Here is an 18,578-nt window from a genome sequence, read left to right on the forward strand (position 1 = left end):
AAATGCTTCTTTACAGCATAGATTAGGTAGTTGGTATTGGGGTAAAAGCTACTTTACACCAAACTGGACCAGTTTGTGGTTTAGCTGTTAATATAGATGTCATATTTTAATCACAATGTCTATGATTTGTTGTGACTTTAGCCTTATTGTGTCTTTGCTAGGACTTAAAACTCTTCCTTCCTTCCCCTAAATTTGCCATGAAAACGAAAGTAGGGCTATTCCAGTAAGAATAAGAAAAATTCATTCGTTAAGACCTACCACATCCCGATCAGACTCTTCACAAATCCATACATTTTTGCAATACCTTAGCAGCCGTCTGCGATGAACTTCGCAGCCATTTGTTCTGCTTTTGTCATGTGTCACTCTATACGCTTGTGTAAAGGAAGAGAAATTCCAAATATGTGTTTCTTCACTGCTCTGATGAACAAGTGTTGAAGTCACTTGTGCGTCAGGTGTGTTTCCCTGCAGGCGTCCGTGTGTGCTTGTGTCTTTTGGAGTGCATAACGCCCTTGCTGGTGGGACAAGTGTCTTTGAGTGTCTATGTAAGTGTATGGCATTGTGTATGCGTGTGTGCCTATGTTGTTTACCAGCTGGTCAGGCGGCAGTCGGTTCAGGGTACATCGGCCAGGATGGTGTTTCAGTGTGTAGAGTGCTTTCTTCCCTATATAGCAATGGCAGACTATGTTGTTTCACCTGTTGTGGCGGGTGGTCAGGAGTGTAGATCTCTCCTTGCACCTCTCCCTCGCTCTCTAAAACCAGAACACAAGTGCAGCCTATTAGAATCACATGGGTTAGTCCATATGTGTTCAGGCCCTCGTTCTGTGGATTAGAGCAACAAGCATGCCTGAGAGGAACCAAAGCAGCTACACACCAGTGGACATTGGAACTGCCTATAGTCTTTGCTTTATCAAAATATGATGGAAAAGTATCATACCCGACAGTAGCTCACTACAGAGCCCTAAAAATACACACTGAAAAGATTACGCAGCTGGTTGGATGCTGTGCTCACTGTAAGTGCTGTCATATGCTGTTATCGTGAAGTTTAAGCTATATACAGCTTTAGAAATTTTAGAAATCAGGTATTCCAGCAAACACGCAGCATTCATACCCAGACGCAAATATATTTATTTAGATTTGGTGAGACACGGGACTGACCGGAGAAGAGCATTTCAGGGGAGAGGTCATACGTGTTTTTGTTTTTCTCTGTTTGTTTGTGCCTGCATTAAGAAAAATACGCGAGTGAGTATAAATGTGTATGAATGCTGTGCCTATTCTGAACCTCAAAGCTGCAAATGTACTTTCAGCTGGTGGACATGTGCGGGCCCAGATTTAGCTACACACCTGCTACTGGAATAAAAGTAACACAGGCCATAGGACTATTTTTGGCATCTCTTTAACAAGTTCCTCATATAGTTGTGTCCTAGTGAGTGAGTGAGTGAGAAGCAGGGCGAAATAGACGGATACAGAGGCAGATGGATGGGTCGGGGTGGGAGTCAAATGGTACCACTTGTGAGACAGCTGAAGTTGCTGCAAACACACACTCACGGCATCTAGCAGAAAATTGCATCACTACAGTTGTCATTTACTGGAGGCGTGGTATCGACTTTAAACCTGTTGTGTGCTTTATTTAATTCATCTCAGCCAAACACTCTTCTGTCAGCAGGATTTAAAAGCTTCTGCCCTTGTCATGCCCCTAGATCTGTCAGATGCCCCTCGTGCCCCTCCGAAACTACTGACCCAGTTCACGCCGCCTCCTCCTCCTGTCTGTTTATCTGCAGTGCTGAATGGGAGCAGCCACTCTCCTACATCGCTAAACGGTGCTCCATCCACTCCTAACGGCTTCAGCAACGGGCCGGCCATGTCCTCGACAGCCTCGTTGTCCAACCAGCAGCTCCCGCCGGCCTGCGGTGCCCGGCAGCTCTGCAAACTGAAGCGCTTCCTGACCACGCTGCAGCAATTTGGCAACGACATATCGCCTGAGATTGGAGAGAGAGTGCGCAGCCTCGTCCTGGGACTGGTGGTAAGTTGTGATTATGCTCGTGTAGAATTTGCCTGATGAATCTTTTCAGTAAAAACGTTTTGTATAAATATCTGAAGCTACATTAAGCTCTTACGTGGAACTTATTGTGTTATTTACTCATTGAGAATCAAGAATGTGTGCACAGAATACAAACAGATATAAGCACGTGGAGAAGACAATAAGGAAATGGCATGTGTTGGAATGATTGTGCGAGTGATCTATAAAGCATTAAAAGCACTTTTTTCTTCTTGTTGTCTTGGATAGAATTCCACTCTCACCATTGAAGAATTTCACTCTAAACTTCACGAGGCCACCAACTTCCCTCTGAGGCCGTTCGTCATTCCTTTCTTAAAGGTAAATGTCTGCACATTTCAACAAATCAAGCCTGATGTCCTCTAGGTAAATGCACAAACTTTACTTCTCACTGTGGTCAGCGCTCAGGACAGCATTTCAGTGAAAGTATTCAAAGAGCAGTAAAAAGGGGAATCTATATGTGTACAGTGTGTACATGCGGTAGACATCATACTGTACATAAACAGTGGTAAGACGTGCATGGTAATGTCTGACAAAAAGGGTGAGTGTGAGTTTGTGTGTGTGAGTGTCAGACCTCCTGGCGTGCGATGATCCTCCACATCTGGGACATCGCAGCAATAGCTGTGTTATATCAACCAGACAGGTCTGAGAGAGCTATTTGACAGCACTGTTGCACACACATTCACACGTACACACACAGATAAAAGACACACAACAGCACACCCCGGAGAAAGAGAGGGAGACACATGGTAGAGGAATGTGTCAAGGGACCTGTCTTATCTCATCCTGTCTCTTCATCTATCACTTTCTTTTTCCTCACCCTAATCTGGCATTATTTCACTCTCACCCCATCTATCTGTGATTCCACCGTGAGTTTCTAGCTCTTTTCCTGTCCACTCAACAATCTATGTTCCTACAGGTTCAGTAAATCTACAGCATGTCCTTCCTATATCAACTTACATACTGTCTTCCCTCTTTTTTCCACTGAAGGCAAACCTGCCCTTGCTGCAGAGAGAACTGCTTCACTGTGCCAGGTTGGCCAAGCAGACCCCAGCTCAGTATCTGGCCCAACACGAGCAGCTACTCCTGGACGCAAACGCCAACTCACCACTCGACTCCTCCGAGATAATGCTGGAGATGAATGAGCATGGCAAGAGAAGGACCCCTGACAGGTAACATCTCTCTGTTTAAAAACAAGAAAGCACGACTTCAGAAATGAACATGCAGAGTCTTACACAGACTGTTGTAAATGAATTATTTTAGGGTATTTCAGAATGCCAAGCGACAAGGGGAGGCTATAAATCCTCTGTGCGGGAGGCGGAAGTCTGGACAGCCCTGATGCCAGACTGCCTCTGCCAGCTGTCTGGGAGGGAGGAGAGAGATAAATGCAGCATAGGAAAAGAAAAAAGAGAGACTGAGAGGCGAAAGAAAACGAGATCCAAAGGGGAGCGCAGGGAGCGAAGTACAGTACATGTCCTGAACATTATCCAAAGACAGACAGGAGGTCTAACAGAGCTATTGTCCCACATTTCTCCCCGGCACTCTGATTTATTCGCTCAGCTAAGAGGATAACACACGAGAGAATTAACTGACGTTTCCCTTTTTCATTTCTTCCTTCTTCTCTTACTGGCACTGCCCTTATTTTGCATTTGACTTCTTCACCCCGCTCTCTCGCTCCCCTTCTTACATCGCCTGACCTGCGGGCTCCCGGCCGCTGTCCATATGTCAGAGACGTGTCCAGATGGTGATGTGCTGGCCACAATGCTGAGCACATCCTAGGCAGGGTGTGGGGAGACAGGTGGTGGCTATGGTTTTGAATGGGACTAGAGGTTGGAGCTGGACATGCAATCCCACTGTAATCCCCACACATCCTCTTCACAACCTCTGGCTTATACGCAGCAGGCAGGACTCAGAGGACAGGAGGTGGGGGTGTACAGCTGGGCCAAGGCCTACGTCATGCCAGCTATACCTCTGATTTGCTAGACAGTACAACCAGGGATGTGTACGATTATAGCTGACATGCACAATAATATAGACACGGATAACTGAGAACGAGTACGCACACACATAAACACACACCATCATCATCAGTGTTGCATTTATTCGCCTTTGATCCCCAGGATAATAAAGAGTGATTTCCATCTGAATGCCTAGCTATTGCCATCCAGCTAAACAGATTAATATCAACACTCCCATTTAAACTGTCCAGATGGCTTGAAAACACAACCTCTCGCACACACACACACTTAAAGTACACAGACACAAATGAGCGTCACTAAACATCTGCCAAACACACAGCATTCAGCCCATATTGCCCCTTAAGCCCAAGAGCAGGGTGGGAGAAATACTTGCAATCTAAGAGTAGGCTGAGGGATATTCAGATTAAGAGCTTGAGATGCAGGGTGTATGCTTGGACTTGGTTTTGTTTGGTACATATGGCGTACAGCTGTGCAAAAGCTTTGCAGAGGCACTGACTTACCGCAGTTGAACAACAAGCACCTCTCAGCAGGGATACGCAAGATGTGTGCGTGAGGATGTATGTGCGCTGGCATACACCATATGGTAGTTGCTCAACTTTAAAAAAAGACAGATTTGTGTTCCTTCCTGAAGCCTCTTCAAACAGGTTTAACTTGCAATACTGGAGTCTTCATTTAATAATTATCCATCAGACTCTGCTGTTACCATTTGATATTTAACCGTACACCAAATACAAAGACACATTAGAAGACAGACAACAGATAGCTATCATAAAAGGAATCACATCTACATGTTTAGAGCTAGTCTTTTCTCCTAAAAGGAGATTCTGGCTTTCACTTTATTTTGCTCTCCTGAACTCTGACATAATACATTGGCATTGGATATCAATGCTTGCAAAGCCATCCCACAGTTTCCATATTAGTCACTGTGGTCTGGCAAGGCCAAGGATGGAATAACAAGAGAAGCATGTAGTCTGTATAGAGGTTGATTTTATTCTTGCAGACATGCCAAAGTGAGATGATATATATATATATATATATATATATATATATATATATATATATATATAGAGAGAGAGAGAGAGAGAGAGAGAGAGAGAGAGAGAGATAGATAGATAGATAGATAGATAGATATGAGATGAATAATAATGAGTTTTGTGTATTTTTAAGCATTATGACACTTGAGATAACATTGGAAAAAAGTTTTAAAGGCTTAAAGCTCTCTAAACTTAACTTTAAATAGGATACATTTGCAATTACTTTACCACTGATGACATCCAAAAAAGGAAAAAAGCAAAATAATTTGTGGCTATGCCGCTAAATCACCGTTTCCAGGGATTTAGGGCAGGGATAGCTCAGTAGGTAGAGTGGTGGCCCCATGATCGGAAGGTCGGGGGTTCGATTCCCCTGAACAGCTACCCTGAGGTACCCCTGAGCAAGGTACCGTCCCTACACACTGCTCCCCGGGCGCCTGCTTAGTGGGCTGCCCACTGCTTCACTGAGTGAATGGGTCAAATGCAGAGGAAAAACAAGTAATTTCCCCATGGGGATCAATAAAGTATCCATTATTATTATTATTATTATTATTTCCAGGCCATCTGGGCTCAGAAACACTGAATTAATCCACCACCCTGTCCTCTTTCACAGGACCAAAGACAGCTCTGAGAGAGATGGGTTGCACCCGGAGCACCTGGCTAAGAGGCCCTGCACCATCAGCCCCAGCCAACGCTTCAGCCCCAGCACAGGTCTTCCTGCTCACCCTCCTCTCAATGGACTCCCCACACACCCTCCCAATGGCATCCCCCACCCGCCAAACCCCCAAGTGGGACCCCAGCACTATCGTTTAGAAGACATGGCTCTGGCACACCAATACAGAGATGCTTACAGGCATAACGAACACCGCGAAGTCCGTGACAGGCACCGGCAGACAGGTAGAACAGCTGCAAAGCATTCATTTGGTTAGATAAGTCAGTAATACCACAGTGACACTACACACAGTTTCACAGTCAAGACCGAGCGAGCTTCAGTGTATATAAATGGGGTGTATGTAGAGAACAAAGGCCACCTGTCAGTCCAGTGTGATAATCCTTGTGGCACTGTGTCTATAAAAAGACCACAGCCATACATGCCCATGTGGTCACCTGCAGCAACCATACATGCCTTCCTTCTGGTTCTTATACAAATAATCTCACTGATTAGATATGAGCGTGTGTTTTATTATAAACAATGTATAGACAATGTTAGAGCATGTTTCAGTGACTCTTCTAATTTGATTTGTGCTAAATTTGTATAATTCAGCGTCTTTATATGCTTTATTATGGGACTTACATTAAAATGCATACAGCAGGAGTTGTACAGGAAATATAAAAAATCAAAAAACAAGAAAATTAAAGCAGTGCGCTCAGCTAATGGACAAAGCTAACAACTGCTGCCATACTGACATAGCTAGTAAGGCCTAAGAAATAAGTCAGGGAGTTTATTTCATTATGTCGACACAGTTATTTTAAAAAAATGAGTTGATGATGTGTGAAGTCTACATGACAATAATGTGGCACAAACTTCTTTGTGTTTGTGGGTTTCTTTTTTTATAGCAGTCCACGGAGCTCGCCAAGAGGAAGTGATTGATCACCGTCTTACAGATCGAGAGTGGGCAGAGGAATGGAAGCACCTCGATAATGTACGAATCTGCAAAGCAGCTGTGTTTAATGACAACCACCTCTTTACTTCATTCAAATTAAAACAATGGGGGGCGGGGAGCTAAGAGGTCAGCGGGTGATGAAAGTTTGTTTTATTGCAATTGACGGCATGCAGATGACAGGGACAGGAGCTGCTGACAGACAGTTGACCTTACGAGGTCTGCGACAGTGCGGTGAATTAACAACAGACACACACCTATCTGGATTCCTAGCACTCAACTCTATGAGAAACCATGTAGGCTAGAAACACATACATGCACACACAATGCAAGAGTGAGAAACACATAGAGAGAGAGAGAAACAGGGCCCCAGATGGAGCTCAGGACCCAGCAGAGAGCAGCTCCAGCTGGGGTGAGCAGCTGAGACAAGAGCTGCAGTCATGGAGAGAAACCGGCCAGGCCTGGACCCCTGCCAAATTAGAAACACTTCACTGAAATAAATATAGCTAACTCAGAGGGGAGGGAGGTGGTGGAGAGGCAGGGGAAAGAAGTCAGAGACAGAGAGAGGGAAAGACGAATGGGAATAATGATATAGATTGAATGTCAACCATGCTAAACCCATTTAGCAGATCTTTCTATGTCTGGAAAGACAGGGCACTTTGGAAAACAGCTACACTGGTTACAATAAAGGGGGAGGTGGAGGGGGAAGGAAATCTGTTGAGCTGGCAAGGAGCAGAGCAGAAGGGTAGAAGGAATCGGTTCAACACTGTCATCAGCAGCCCAGCTGTTAAATTATCATCGTTGCGTCATCGTAATGCTGTCAGACGTTCACCAACAAGCACGGAATTCATGAACAAATAGGTCGAGACACTAACACATACTGCTCGCAAGCACACGTCTGGTTTTGGGACAGGAAAAGTGGCTCGAAAAGTGGCTCTTAAGTTTTGGAGAGGTTTTGTTCTCATGAGCTATTAGGAAAAACAATCCATTTAAAAATCTGGTCCCTTTCAAAACCTTTCATTTGAAACTTCCCTCCCATTAGTTTACTTTTTTTCTGGGGCGGAGGGGACCAGTAAACGTCTCCTCTTGTTCATTAATCACTTTAAGTAAATATCATTTGCCTTTGCAGCTCCTCAACTGCATCATGGACATGGTAGAGAAGACAAGGCGCTCTTTGACAGTGCTGCGCCGCTGCCAGGAGGCCGACCGGGAGGAGATGAATCACTGGATCCGGCGCTACAGTGACGTGGAGGAGATGAAAAAAGGTGGGAGCAACGGACAGCACTGCCTTCCTCCTCCTCCTCTTCCTCCTCCTCACCACAACTCCTCCTCCAACACAGCTAGCAGCAGCGAGTCACTGCCCGTAGGAACTTCCTCGGCTGCTGAAAGGCAGACAGGCAGACAGACAGGTAGACAAACACACGCAGGGTATGTTTGGCAAAGCAAAACACTCACGGCAAGGTAGGGCTTACTTAAAATGCTGGAAACGCCGTAATATATCAATTTAGACACAGAGAGTCAGTCAGATGATGATATTTACAGCAGATTTACAAATTTTAGCTCAAACTGTGAGGCATACAAAACATCTCCTTGCAATATCCTGGATCTTTAACCAGCTGATTGCACCCTTATGTCGACAGCATGCTCATTCGTAATTAAGATTTGTATTCACGTCTAGCTCCCATATTCCACTTCCTTCCCACAAATAGTTGGAGAAAGTCTATGGCAGCCTGTTTACTGTACTGATGTTGCCACATATATATATATACACACATTTTACCTTTTTATACCTTTTTATCGATTCCAAAAATAGAACTGGAAACTGTAGGGCAGTCATGGATGGATGTGTGTTCGAGCAGATCAACAGTTTGTCTCCGTGTGCATGCAATCGACACTGAGTGTGAGCCTGCGTGTGTGTTTCAGAGATCCATCGAGACTTCTTACACAGGCCTCCCTCAGGATACCTCCCGGAAGAAATCTGGAGGAAAGCTGGTAAGAGTCAAGCATCTTCCTTCTTCTTCTTCTTTCTATTGTCTCCGTGATTGACCTCACACAGACTAACAAAACACACACACAAACACTGTCGTCATTCTTCACGGCCCTCACCCCGGCTGCAGACAGACAGAGCAGAGGCCTTACAGCTGTAGGTCCATCAGGCCAGAGGATTGGACGTCCTCTGTGTCATTAGGATAAATGCCCTCCATCTGTCACCACCATGAAAGGCCACTGCAGTTAAAGCTGCAGTGAAAATGCAGTCAGTGGGCCTACGGTAGGCCGCGGCAGCACAGCACAGCACAAGGTGGAGTTTTAACTGGTCTCCATCATCGGGAGCACTTGAATTTTTATCCCACTTTTTCCACTCACATTTCATACACAGACCTTTGACTGAAGGGAATAAGAAACAAACTGCTGAGATATAGAGACAGAAGAAGAAGAAATCCAAAAAAAGCTTTATTTTTGGCTAATTTTGCCAAAAGGAAGCAGGTGGGAGCGTTGCACCGCATGGGACCTGCATGTTAGATAGAGCCTGTCCCGGGAGCGGTCTGGCTCAGCCCTTGTTCCACCTCAGTCCCAGCACCATTATTCTGCACTCATACTCCAATACTCTGCGGAGGAATAGATGCTGCTGCTGTCTGCAAAATACTGTGCTGCATTTTCACCGGCAGTAAAAAGGCTCTTTTAATTGCAGTTGTTTTTCATACAGGTACTACAAGCATCCCGCTCTCCCCAGCACTAAAGCACCTCCAAAACAAGCAGGGTGAGTAACATATCTCACTCCCAGCATCTCACCTCCAATGTTTGTGTGCGTGTATGTGCATAAGTGCAAGCTCTATCTCAGCACCCTGGTAGTCTGTGCTGATGTAGCTGCGGCACCTCTCGCTTTTTTTAATTAAAACCAGACACGTGTTCTCTGGTCTGGTTCACATTGAGAGACTGCATTGCTTTTGAAAAATAAGATCTGAAGTGTGAAAAAGCAGACAGAAATAACACATCTCAGGGACTTGCCAAATCCCTGCAGAATTAAAACGTTAATATTGCCGCCCCCGTGTTTTTCATTAAGTGCTAATTGCCCCAGCATCTGCTATGCAGTCTCCTTGATAAGAATTAATTAAATTTGCAAACTAATCTTAGTGGTGCATGCATTAGGCCAGATAATTGAGAAGCTTGGAATAATGCAGATAGTGTTTGCAAGGTAGAGAAGAAAGAAGAGGAGGAGAAGGAGGGGTGTAGGGAGGGGGGGGGGGGAGTAGGAATAAAATGAAGGTAGTGAGGGAATGACAGGATGTGGGACAGGACAGACACGTGTGCCTTAAGTGTAACTATATGTGTACAGTGTTGACAGAATGCAAACTTTCTTTTAGCACAAGAGCGCTGAATTCACACAAGCTCACATAGAGCTCCATGCACACGCTGCCATGCGCATGTACACAGCAGCAAAGTGTGGATAAGGCTCCCCCTCACTCCCTATCTTTCTGCACAGTAGTTTGAAACAACTGGAGTGGAGCGGCGAGGAAAAGTGACAGTTATTTATGAGTTCCCCTTCAAACAAACATTGACTGGAGGAAATGTTGAGCAGGGGAGAGAACTGCGTCGTCTAACCCGCCTAGCAATCCACTTTAGGGTGTCATTTGTGTCTTTATGCGTGTGCGCACGTTGCTATAATTGGGTCATGTGGGTTATCTGGAGAAATATTATTCAATGTATGAAAATATTGCTGTCTTTGCTGGTAGAAAATATGTTAGAGGAATTCACATCTTGTCATCGCAACATACCACATTAGCATTTGAATGCTAAACAGTGTGTTTTTGGCAAACTATTTCCGAGGCGAATGAAGTCCTACGGGAAAACATGTTGTGCGCTGCGAGGCCAGTAATGAAAGACCACAAAACGTAATCACTTCTGCTTCTTACTGAGAAGGAACTACAGGAAGTTTCTATTTTCGACTGCCATCTGGAAAGGAGTCTACCCACCTGCCTGTTATAAAAACAAAGCCTCCTAACTCATATGGTGGACTCCTGCTGGAAAAACAAAAGACCATGTGATGAAGCCTACATTGTAGGAAGTCAGCCGGTGGAGATATGTGTGCCGGCTGCGGGGGGAAATTATTCGCCCTTTACTGTAAACTCTTGTCAGTTTCTGGTAAAACTGTTCTTGTGATAGGATGACAATTCATTCAGGGTGCTTGATGAACAACCGAGTTGGTGACATCTGCTGTTGTCAGCTCTGAAAATGATTGTGACCAGACGTGTTTGAATAAATTATTGAAGTCTGCTTTCTTTTCTTTTTTTCACACTTCTCCTGGCATAAAGTTTTAAATCTTGGATGATGTACATCTGTTTGCCGCGTTACAACAAGACGGCAGCTTAAAGAGCCTTAATAAAGGATGACAGACAGAGCAGGCTGGATGGGACGATGGCCATAAGCACTAACACTCTCTCTCTTTCTCTCTCTCAGAGGAGGCAGTGAATGAGGTGAAGCGACAGGCGATGTCGGAGCTGCAGAAAGCAGTGTCAGACGCTGAGAGGAAGGCTCATGAGATGATTTCTGCCGAGCGCTCCAAAATGGAGAGGGCACTGGCTGAAGCCAAGAGGCAAGCCTCTGAGGATGCATTAACAGTCATCAACCAGCAGGAAGACTCCAGTGAAGTGAGTATCACAGACCCCCTACCGACATATTGCCTCATCCTTCTCTCATTGGAACTTTAAATTCCTTAATCAGTCATCAGGCCCTTTGTTTTAAGGCTTTCTTGATCCATTACCCTTTGCTCCACTCCCCTTACCTGTCACGTCCGCAGTGGCAGACGAGTGGCGGTTGGACGTAGGACCCAAGATGCAAGCACTGACTTTGATGAGAGTGAGCTTTATTGTGACGGAGATAGAACAAACAGCAAAGGAGGTGGCAAGTGCTGAACCTAAGATTAACTAAACTGGGAAAAACTAACACAAGCAGACCTGAAATGGCGCTGCAGGGAGACTCAGGGAACCAACATAGGGTGATGCAGGGAAATAACTGCAACAGGCAGGAGAACACACAGGGCTTAAATACACACAGCAATAATCAAGAGATGAGAGACAGGAGGGGAACACACCTGGGAGAAATCAGAGCTGACGAGACAGGGGAAACGTAAACTGAACACACTCACATACACAGAGAACCAGACAAGACACTGAACTTAACAGACAGACTCACGGGCATACAGTGTGACACCATGGACAGAGAGGGAACACGGAGAAGTGGGAGCAGGCAGGCATAGAACAAAACCCTAACAAATGGCAAACCTTAACAAAAGATATAACAGAATAAACAAGAACACAGAATAATATAAAAAAACACAAAACACTGAGTCGACAGACTCAGGACCATGACATTACCTTGCATTGTGTAATCCATGCAGCTGGCTTCTCTCGGTTTGGTGCAGCAGCAGCATGTTGTCATCATTACTGCAGAAGCAGTCCAGTTGTCTGTGTAAATAAAAGCAGACAGACCCAGATGGTTGGAGCAGAGTGCCAGGCTGAGGCCATTAGTGAGCAGTTGACCACCACCTGCTGGTAACACAAACCAGTGGCCTTGGACCAAGAATTAAATCCATAACATTGAATCCCCATGCAAAGAGGAGCAGACAAATTGTGGATGACACACACAAACTGGCTTGTAAATGCCACTTAGTTTAGGTTTTAACATGTACAATGTGAGAAATTGTTTTAAAAACACAGTATTCTGAACTGTAATGCATTGTTTTTGATGAATAAAGTTAAAAAAATGCAAAAGCTGATGCCTTTGAAGAACATACCTACTGTGCAGTCTTGTGGTATAATATAGTTGTTGTTTTATTTTCATATCACCCGAATGACACACTGTGTTACATCGTAACGATACTGTAATATTTTTGGGAAAAATAACCTGCATAGTCAAGTAGTCAAGTATTTATTTATTGTCATTGTCAAAGAACAATGAAATTGCGTTTGGGGCTTCCGTACAACCCGTAAAAAACAAAAAAAAAAACAAAAACAAATACCCCTTAAAACCCAAGTGTAAATATTTAACCCAGTGTGACTTCAGTGCAATGAGACAATCCTTAGCAACAACATGAGAACAAGACAGGTAATGTTCATAGGACATTCAGACAAAGACCTGAGAAACATGACAAAATGCAACAATGCAACCCGTTCAATATTATTGTACTGTGAGATATGATGGTTGTCTATTTAAGAAAGAGGGGGGGGCAGGGGGGGGGGGGGGGGGGGGGGGGGGGGAGAGAATAAAGATATAATGCACCAATGCAGACCAGTTCAGTGCTATTAAGAAGTTGGATATGGTTATTGTCCGTGAGAGGGGGGCAGAGAGGGGAGGGGGGCAGAATTCAGGAGCCTCACAGCCTGTGGATACAGGCTGTTGGCCAGTCTGGATGTTCTGGCCTGTATAGACCTGTACCTTCTCCCTGAGGGCAGCAGGTGGAAAAGGTGGCGCGCAGGGTGATGTTGGTCCCGCAGGATACTGTGCACCCTCCTCAGACAGCGAGTGGGGAAGATATTACTGATCTCTGGCAGAATTGTTCCAATAATTCTGCCAGCTTCTTTCACCACCCGCTGGAGTGCTTGCTGGTCGGCCTTGGTGCAGCTGGGTAACCACACTAGAAATCCATACGTCAGAACGCTGCTGTTGGCACAGTTGTAGAAGTTCAACATCAGAGGTCTGGGAATGTGTGCGCTCCGCAGTCTCCTCAGGTAGTAGAGGCGCTGTTGGGCTTTCCGTGCAACTAAGGTGATATGGTTGCCCCAGGACAGGTCCTCAGTCACAGTTACCCCCAAGAATTTAAAACTGCTCACCCTCTCCACCGCCTCACTAACAATGAAGAGAGGCAGATGGTTGTTATGACCCTTCCTCTGGAAATCTACAATGATCTCCTTGGTCTTTTTGGTGTTTAAGACCAAGTTATTGTCGTGGCACCATGACTCTAGTTGTTGCACCTCTGTCCTGTAGTTTGTCTCATCGTTGTTGGATATAAGTCCGAGCACTGTGGTGTCATCGGCAAACTTAACAATGAGATTGGACGCGCAGGAGGAAATACAGTCATGGGTGAAGAGAGTGTATAGCAGAGGGCTCAGAACACACCCCTGAGGGGCACCGGTGTTGACCACAAGGGTGGAAGAGGTGTTCTTACCCACTCTGACACTCTGTCTACGGTTAGTGAGGAAGTCCACAATCCAGTTGCACAGAGAGGAGTTGAGTCCCAGTTGGTGGAGTTTGGGACGGAGTTTATATGGCCGGATGGTATTAAAAGCCGAGCTGTAGTCTACAAAGAGGAGCCGTGCATAGGTGTTCCAGTGTTCCAAGTGCTTCAATAATGTGTGCAGCACTATGGCGATCGCATCCTCAGTTGACCGGTTCTCCCTGTATGCAAACTGGTGCGGGTCCAGAGATGGTGGAAAAGCAGCTCTGATGTGTTTAATAACCAGTCTCTCCAGGCATTTGGCGGGAATGGGGGTGAGTGCCACAGGTCTGAAATCGTTCAGACATGTGACATTTGACTGTTTTTATATTAAGGTAATGCAGTGGAGAAATAACATATTTCCTGCTGGCAAATCTAGACTCTTGTTGCAGCATTAGGAAGTGTAAACTCTGCTTGGTTGAGTACAAAATAGACTTATTTTTATCGACCCACTCTCTCCCTACTGTCTCAACAGAGCTGCTGGAATTGTGGGAGGAAAGCCAGCGAGACGTGCAGCGGCTGCAACACAGCTCGCTACTGTGGCTCCTTCTGCCAACACAAAGACTGGGAGAAGCACCACCACGTCTGTGGTCAAGGCCTTCAGGGGCTGCCAGGGGGCAGCAGTGTCCCTCTAGGAACCCCCTCCTCCAGCTCCTCCGCCTCCTCCAGCGCGCCCCCAACTCACTCCGAGCGCACTCCTCCAGGACCCCTGTCACTCGCAGCCCAGAGCAGTATTGCGGGAGGGGCCGGCAGCGGCAGCGGAAGTGTTTCTGCCAGCCCCAAAGAGAGTAGTTCCAGCAGTGCCTCTCGCTCCACAACTCCAGCCACCCCCGCACTACTGGATGCCACCTCTCGCTGACGTCTGAACTTCGTCCCCTCCCTGCATACCGAAGTGACAGCGCTCACACTCCACACAAAACCAAACTGAGGAATCTTCATCGCAAACTGCTCCAGTCCCCTCCTTTACCTCTTATTTCCCTCATATCCCGATCTGTAACATCTTCTCTTTAACCTGATGATGGACTTGTTTCCTCACCTTCCTCCAGAATACTTTCTCTTTTACAGCCACAGATACAAAGATTGTGGTCTGGGGTTCAATGTAGTGTAAAGCATGACGAGTGCAGTGTCTCCTTTCTCTGTTGAAGAAACATATCAGATGTGTTTGCTGAGAACATGAGCTTTGACTTGAAGATTTGCCCTCAGTAACGTAAGCATGGTAAATAATGTCCACTATAAGGGCTGTGAGGAGGCAGCATCAATGGGGGATGACTAGGCCGATTAGCACCTGGATAGGATTTCCCTTTAATTTAGCACCAATGAGATGAGCCCTGAGATGTGCACTAACAGTCCAAACAGTTCCCAGATGTGGGACTTTTTCTAGTATCCTATTGGAGAAAGGCAAGGAGCATAATACCTTTTTTGTTATTTTTGAGGGAAGGGGTAAAAGTTGGGATGCGATTAATTCCTCAGAAACACAACTTAGTATTTATTAAAAGTTCTTTTCTGGCTTTAAGGGAAAACAAAGAGAAGTCCAAATATTCTAAATAAAGAATAATAGCGATGATGCTGATGTTGATTATGATAACAGTAATGATATGAAAAAAATAACTTAATTTTGAACTGCTAACTACCTTGCTAGCGAGCCAAGAAAATCTACACCGGACTCACCTCTCTGCACCATTATGAACCCAAATGATTTCAAAGATGAAAAATAACATGATCCAAACCTTTGTATTACACTGCCAAAGTGAGTAAGTAAGCGATAAAGAGAAGCACTCATCTTGTAACCAAACACAAAGCAACATCACCTCCTCAGCAGATAAGCCAGCCCTGAGACGACCGGGCTGCAGAGGAGCTGCAAAACGGGACCCAGAGACAGCAAACTGTGACCTGCTTTGATGTGCAGCTGCCTCCTGCAGTCTGGGTAAAAGTACAGCGATTCCTCAGAGACGGCCCAGACTAGTGAATATGGACAATGCTCTGAACTTACCTACAAGAAAGACTTAATGAAATAGATGGAAACCCTGCAACAGTGTGTTTTTGTTTAAATGGTAGAGAGGACAAAGAGGAAGGAAAAAAGCTACACAGCCTCAAAGGAGACGATGGTGTGTACATGGCAAAGGAGCTGCCGAAACAGAAAAAAAAAACCTCAACACAAGCTTGAAAACATTGTCCAAGATGGCATTACAAACTATGGAGATACGTGGAAGGATTGTTTGTAAGTTTTTGTTGTTTTTTGTTTTGTTTTTAATTTACGCTCCACAGCGAGGAGATCTTTGAAGGAATTACCTTTACATTCACTCCCTCCTTTTCCAAAGCATGATAAACACAAGACAGAGCCTAAAAAAGGGCGGTGTAGACTTTGTTCTCCTTTCTCTTTCTACCTCCCCTCACCTCTCTCCTCCCTTCCATGTTCTTCCCCAACTACTTGACTCACATGTGCCCTACCCCTCCGCTGGCTTTGGACAGAGAGCCACAAAGCAAGCCCCACGGGTAGGGCTGAACCCGCTTGTAGATATCGTTCCTCTCTTCATTTTTCAATAATGTCTCTTGTTGCTGATGTCCACACGTGCTGCCCTTGTGTATATCCGGAAAGACGGACTTTTGTTTTTGTTTTGCTACCTTTCACTTTCCTCCTTTGAGTTCGGGTTGAGCAGTGAAGATAGAGCAAGGACGCTTTTGTTTATGAGAGGAAGGCCTGCATTGTACTTATTGTTTGATTTGTTGAATCTATATCAATGAGATGGAAACCCCTCTTGTAGAATATTTTGTATTGCTCGCATTGTAAGACAGTGAGAGGACGGAGGTGCAATATGAAGAGAATTCAGCTACTGAATGGAACCTCAGCAACTGCCCATAGGGTGTCATATAATATAGATACATATAAATATATTTAAAGTAACATCAGTAACTTAATGTGAATGTACATAGTATTTAAAGAGGTCCAAAAATGTGTTTGCCAAATAACAGAAACCTTTAAAGTTTAATGTCCAGATTTTTTTTCACAGTACATTTGTTTTTAAAATTGATCAAATTTCTTTTCTCTCATACAAGTTAAACACTTTTTCAATTTTCACTCAAATCAAAGTGTCATGTGACTCCGAGTGGAGGAAACTGTTGGCAACAGTGGCAAAACAGCTCTGCATCCTGCAGTAGGTGACTCAACAGTGTGTATTAATAGAAAGGCTCAGTGGTAACTCAATTAGTTTGTTTTTTTCTTCTCATTTACACCAATTTTTGGAAATGTCATACTTGACACATCACGTCAAGCACTCAGTTTCTTACCAGCCGTTTAGCTCCAGCGCCCCTGTAGTGATCCTCTCTCTCTTGGTCCTCATCAGTCTGCGTGCATGTGGTTAACAGTGTTTGTTTCTCCCATGGTGCAGGATTAAGCGATACGCCAGTGTTAAGCTACAGTACATGACAAATCTAATTTGATACCCAATCTTTAAAATGTTGTTCTTTACTCCTCGCTGCTTATTGTTCATTTGTAAAGAAACAATTTGAGTATAAGCTGCTGACCTGGGGGTGGGGGTGGGGTGGGGGGCAGGTCTTTAGTTTCAGGCCAAGAGAGTAGCACGACTTCTTTCGCGCTGTTTTTTCTTTTCCAGGCTTTCCCACACGCCTCAGCAATAAGGTTAACACGAGAATACTAAACAGTCAAAAAGCCTTGAAAAAAATGTGTGTGCATATTTTATATTGATTATTGTATAGCTTACATGCTTGGCGTCCTTTGCTTGGACCAAATGGGGAAAAAAGAGTAACTTTGTTTTTGCAGTTGGGGCATGGGAAAACAAAAACTCTTTGTTACTTTTTAGTTTTTGTTGGATTGATTTTTTTTTTGACTATCTGAGACCATATTTCAAATGACATAAGCTGCAAGGTACCCCTTCATTCGTGTGTAGCATTTATGTATGTGTGTTAGAATTACCATGTTAAGGCGCTGACCTCAGCCTATTTTCTTTTTCTGTGACTTGTTCCTTTTACCCTGATGTCGAATTCCTCCACTACTACCACAAACCACTGCTCACAACCCTCCCTTCACACTAGCTACCTCCTGTGACCATACAGCTAACCACCAGGAGAGGTTAACCTGGACTTTGAAAAGCTGGGTTGAGAGCAGACATGGACACACACACACATGCCCGCTCAAAAGTCGTCATAAAAGGAAATAGCGCTGTAGAGAACTGTCTTTACTCATAATGTTTAAATCTATTTATTCCTCTCAGACCCTAGTGTCTCTCTTTTTCTTTTCTTTTTTAAAACACATCCCACTAAAAAGCTGATACTGCTAGAATTTAGTAACAGGCACACATGCAGTCAGACCTCCGTATTACCAAACCGATCAGAGAATTGACCATGACATGCCATTTGTTGTCCAAAACCAATAAAAGCACAGACCAAAGTACTCCTGTATTGCCATAGTAGGTTCTGAAATGGTGTGAATCAGCAGACCAGAAGTAATAAAGGTTAGAGCTCAGCTACACCAGTTAACCAAAGTGTCTGAAATACACACGCTCAGAGCCCAGGAGTGAAGACCGCCCTCAATGAACCGGCTGAGTTTCAGAAGTGTAGAATTATTATTCAAGCAATCAAAGCGCTTGTTGTCTACATACTGAAAAGTGCTTCTGTAAAAATAATAGAAGCCTCTCCTTTCAAACAGCCTACTGATTGCGTGTTCTTACAGTCACAAAGCCTTGCAGA

At 44.8% G+C, this 18,578-nt stretch overlaps 1 protein-coding gene across 2 annotated transcripts in view; it reads left to right on the forward strand.

The window, feature by feature from the left end:
• cbfa2t3 (CBFA2/RUNX1 partner transcriptional co-repressor 3) overlaps positions 1 to 17,343 on the forward strand; it is a 40,924-nt gene extending 23,581 nt beyond the window's left edge. The window contains exons 3-12 of one of the 2 annotated variants that reach the window (XM_085345551.1): positions 1,698 to 2,020; positions 2,285 to 2,374; positions 3,044 to 3,225; positions 5,677 to 5,960; positions 6,621 to 6,706; positions 7,794 to 8,073; positions 8,588 to 8,656; positions 9,369 to 9,422; positions 11,120 to 11,310; positions 14,350 to 17,343. In XM_085345551.1, coding sequence (XP_085201677.1) covers positions 1,698 to 2,020; positions 2,285 to 2,374; positions 3,044 to 3,225; positions 5,677 to 5,960; positions 6,621 to 6,706; positions 7,794 to 8,073; positions 8,588 to 8,656; positions 9,369 to 9,422; positions 11,120 to 11,310; positions 14,350 to 14,733 — 1,943 coding nt within the window. In that variant the 3' untranslated portion in view covers positions 14,734 to 17,343. The remainder of the gene's footprint in view (positions 1 to 1,697; positions 2,021 to 2,284; positions 2,375 to 3,043; positions 3,226 to 5,676; positions 5,961 to 6,620; positions 6,707 to 7,793; positions 8,074 to 8,587; positions 8,657 to 9,368; positions 9,423 to 11,119; positions 11,311 to 14,349) is intronic. The other variant, XM_085345600.1, reaches the window with a different exon arrangement.
• Positions 17,344 to 18,578: the final 1,235 nt, after the last annotated feature.

Source organism: Diplotaxodon limnothrissa, linkage group LG1 (assembly GCF_057381915.1).
Source record: "Diplotaxodon limnothrissa isolate DT_005_m linkage group LG1, D_limnothrissa_male_GT1.1, whole genome shotgun sequence".
Classification (NCBI taxonomy): domain Eukaryota; kingdom Metazoa; phylum Chordata; class Actinopteri; order Cichliformes; family Cichlidae; genus Diplotaxodon; species Diplotaxodon limnothrissa.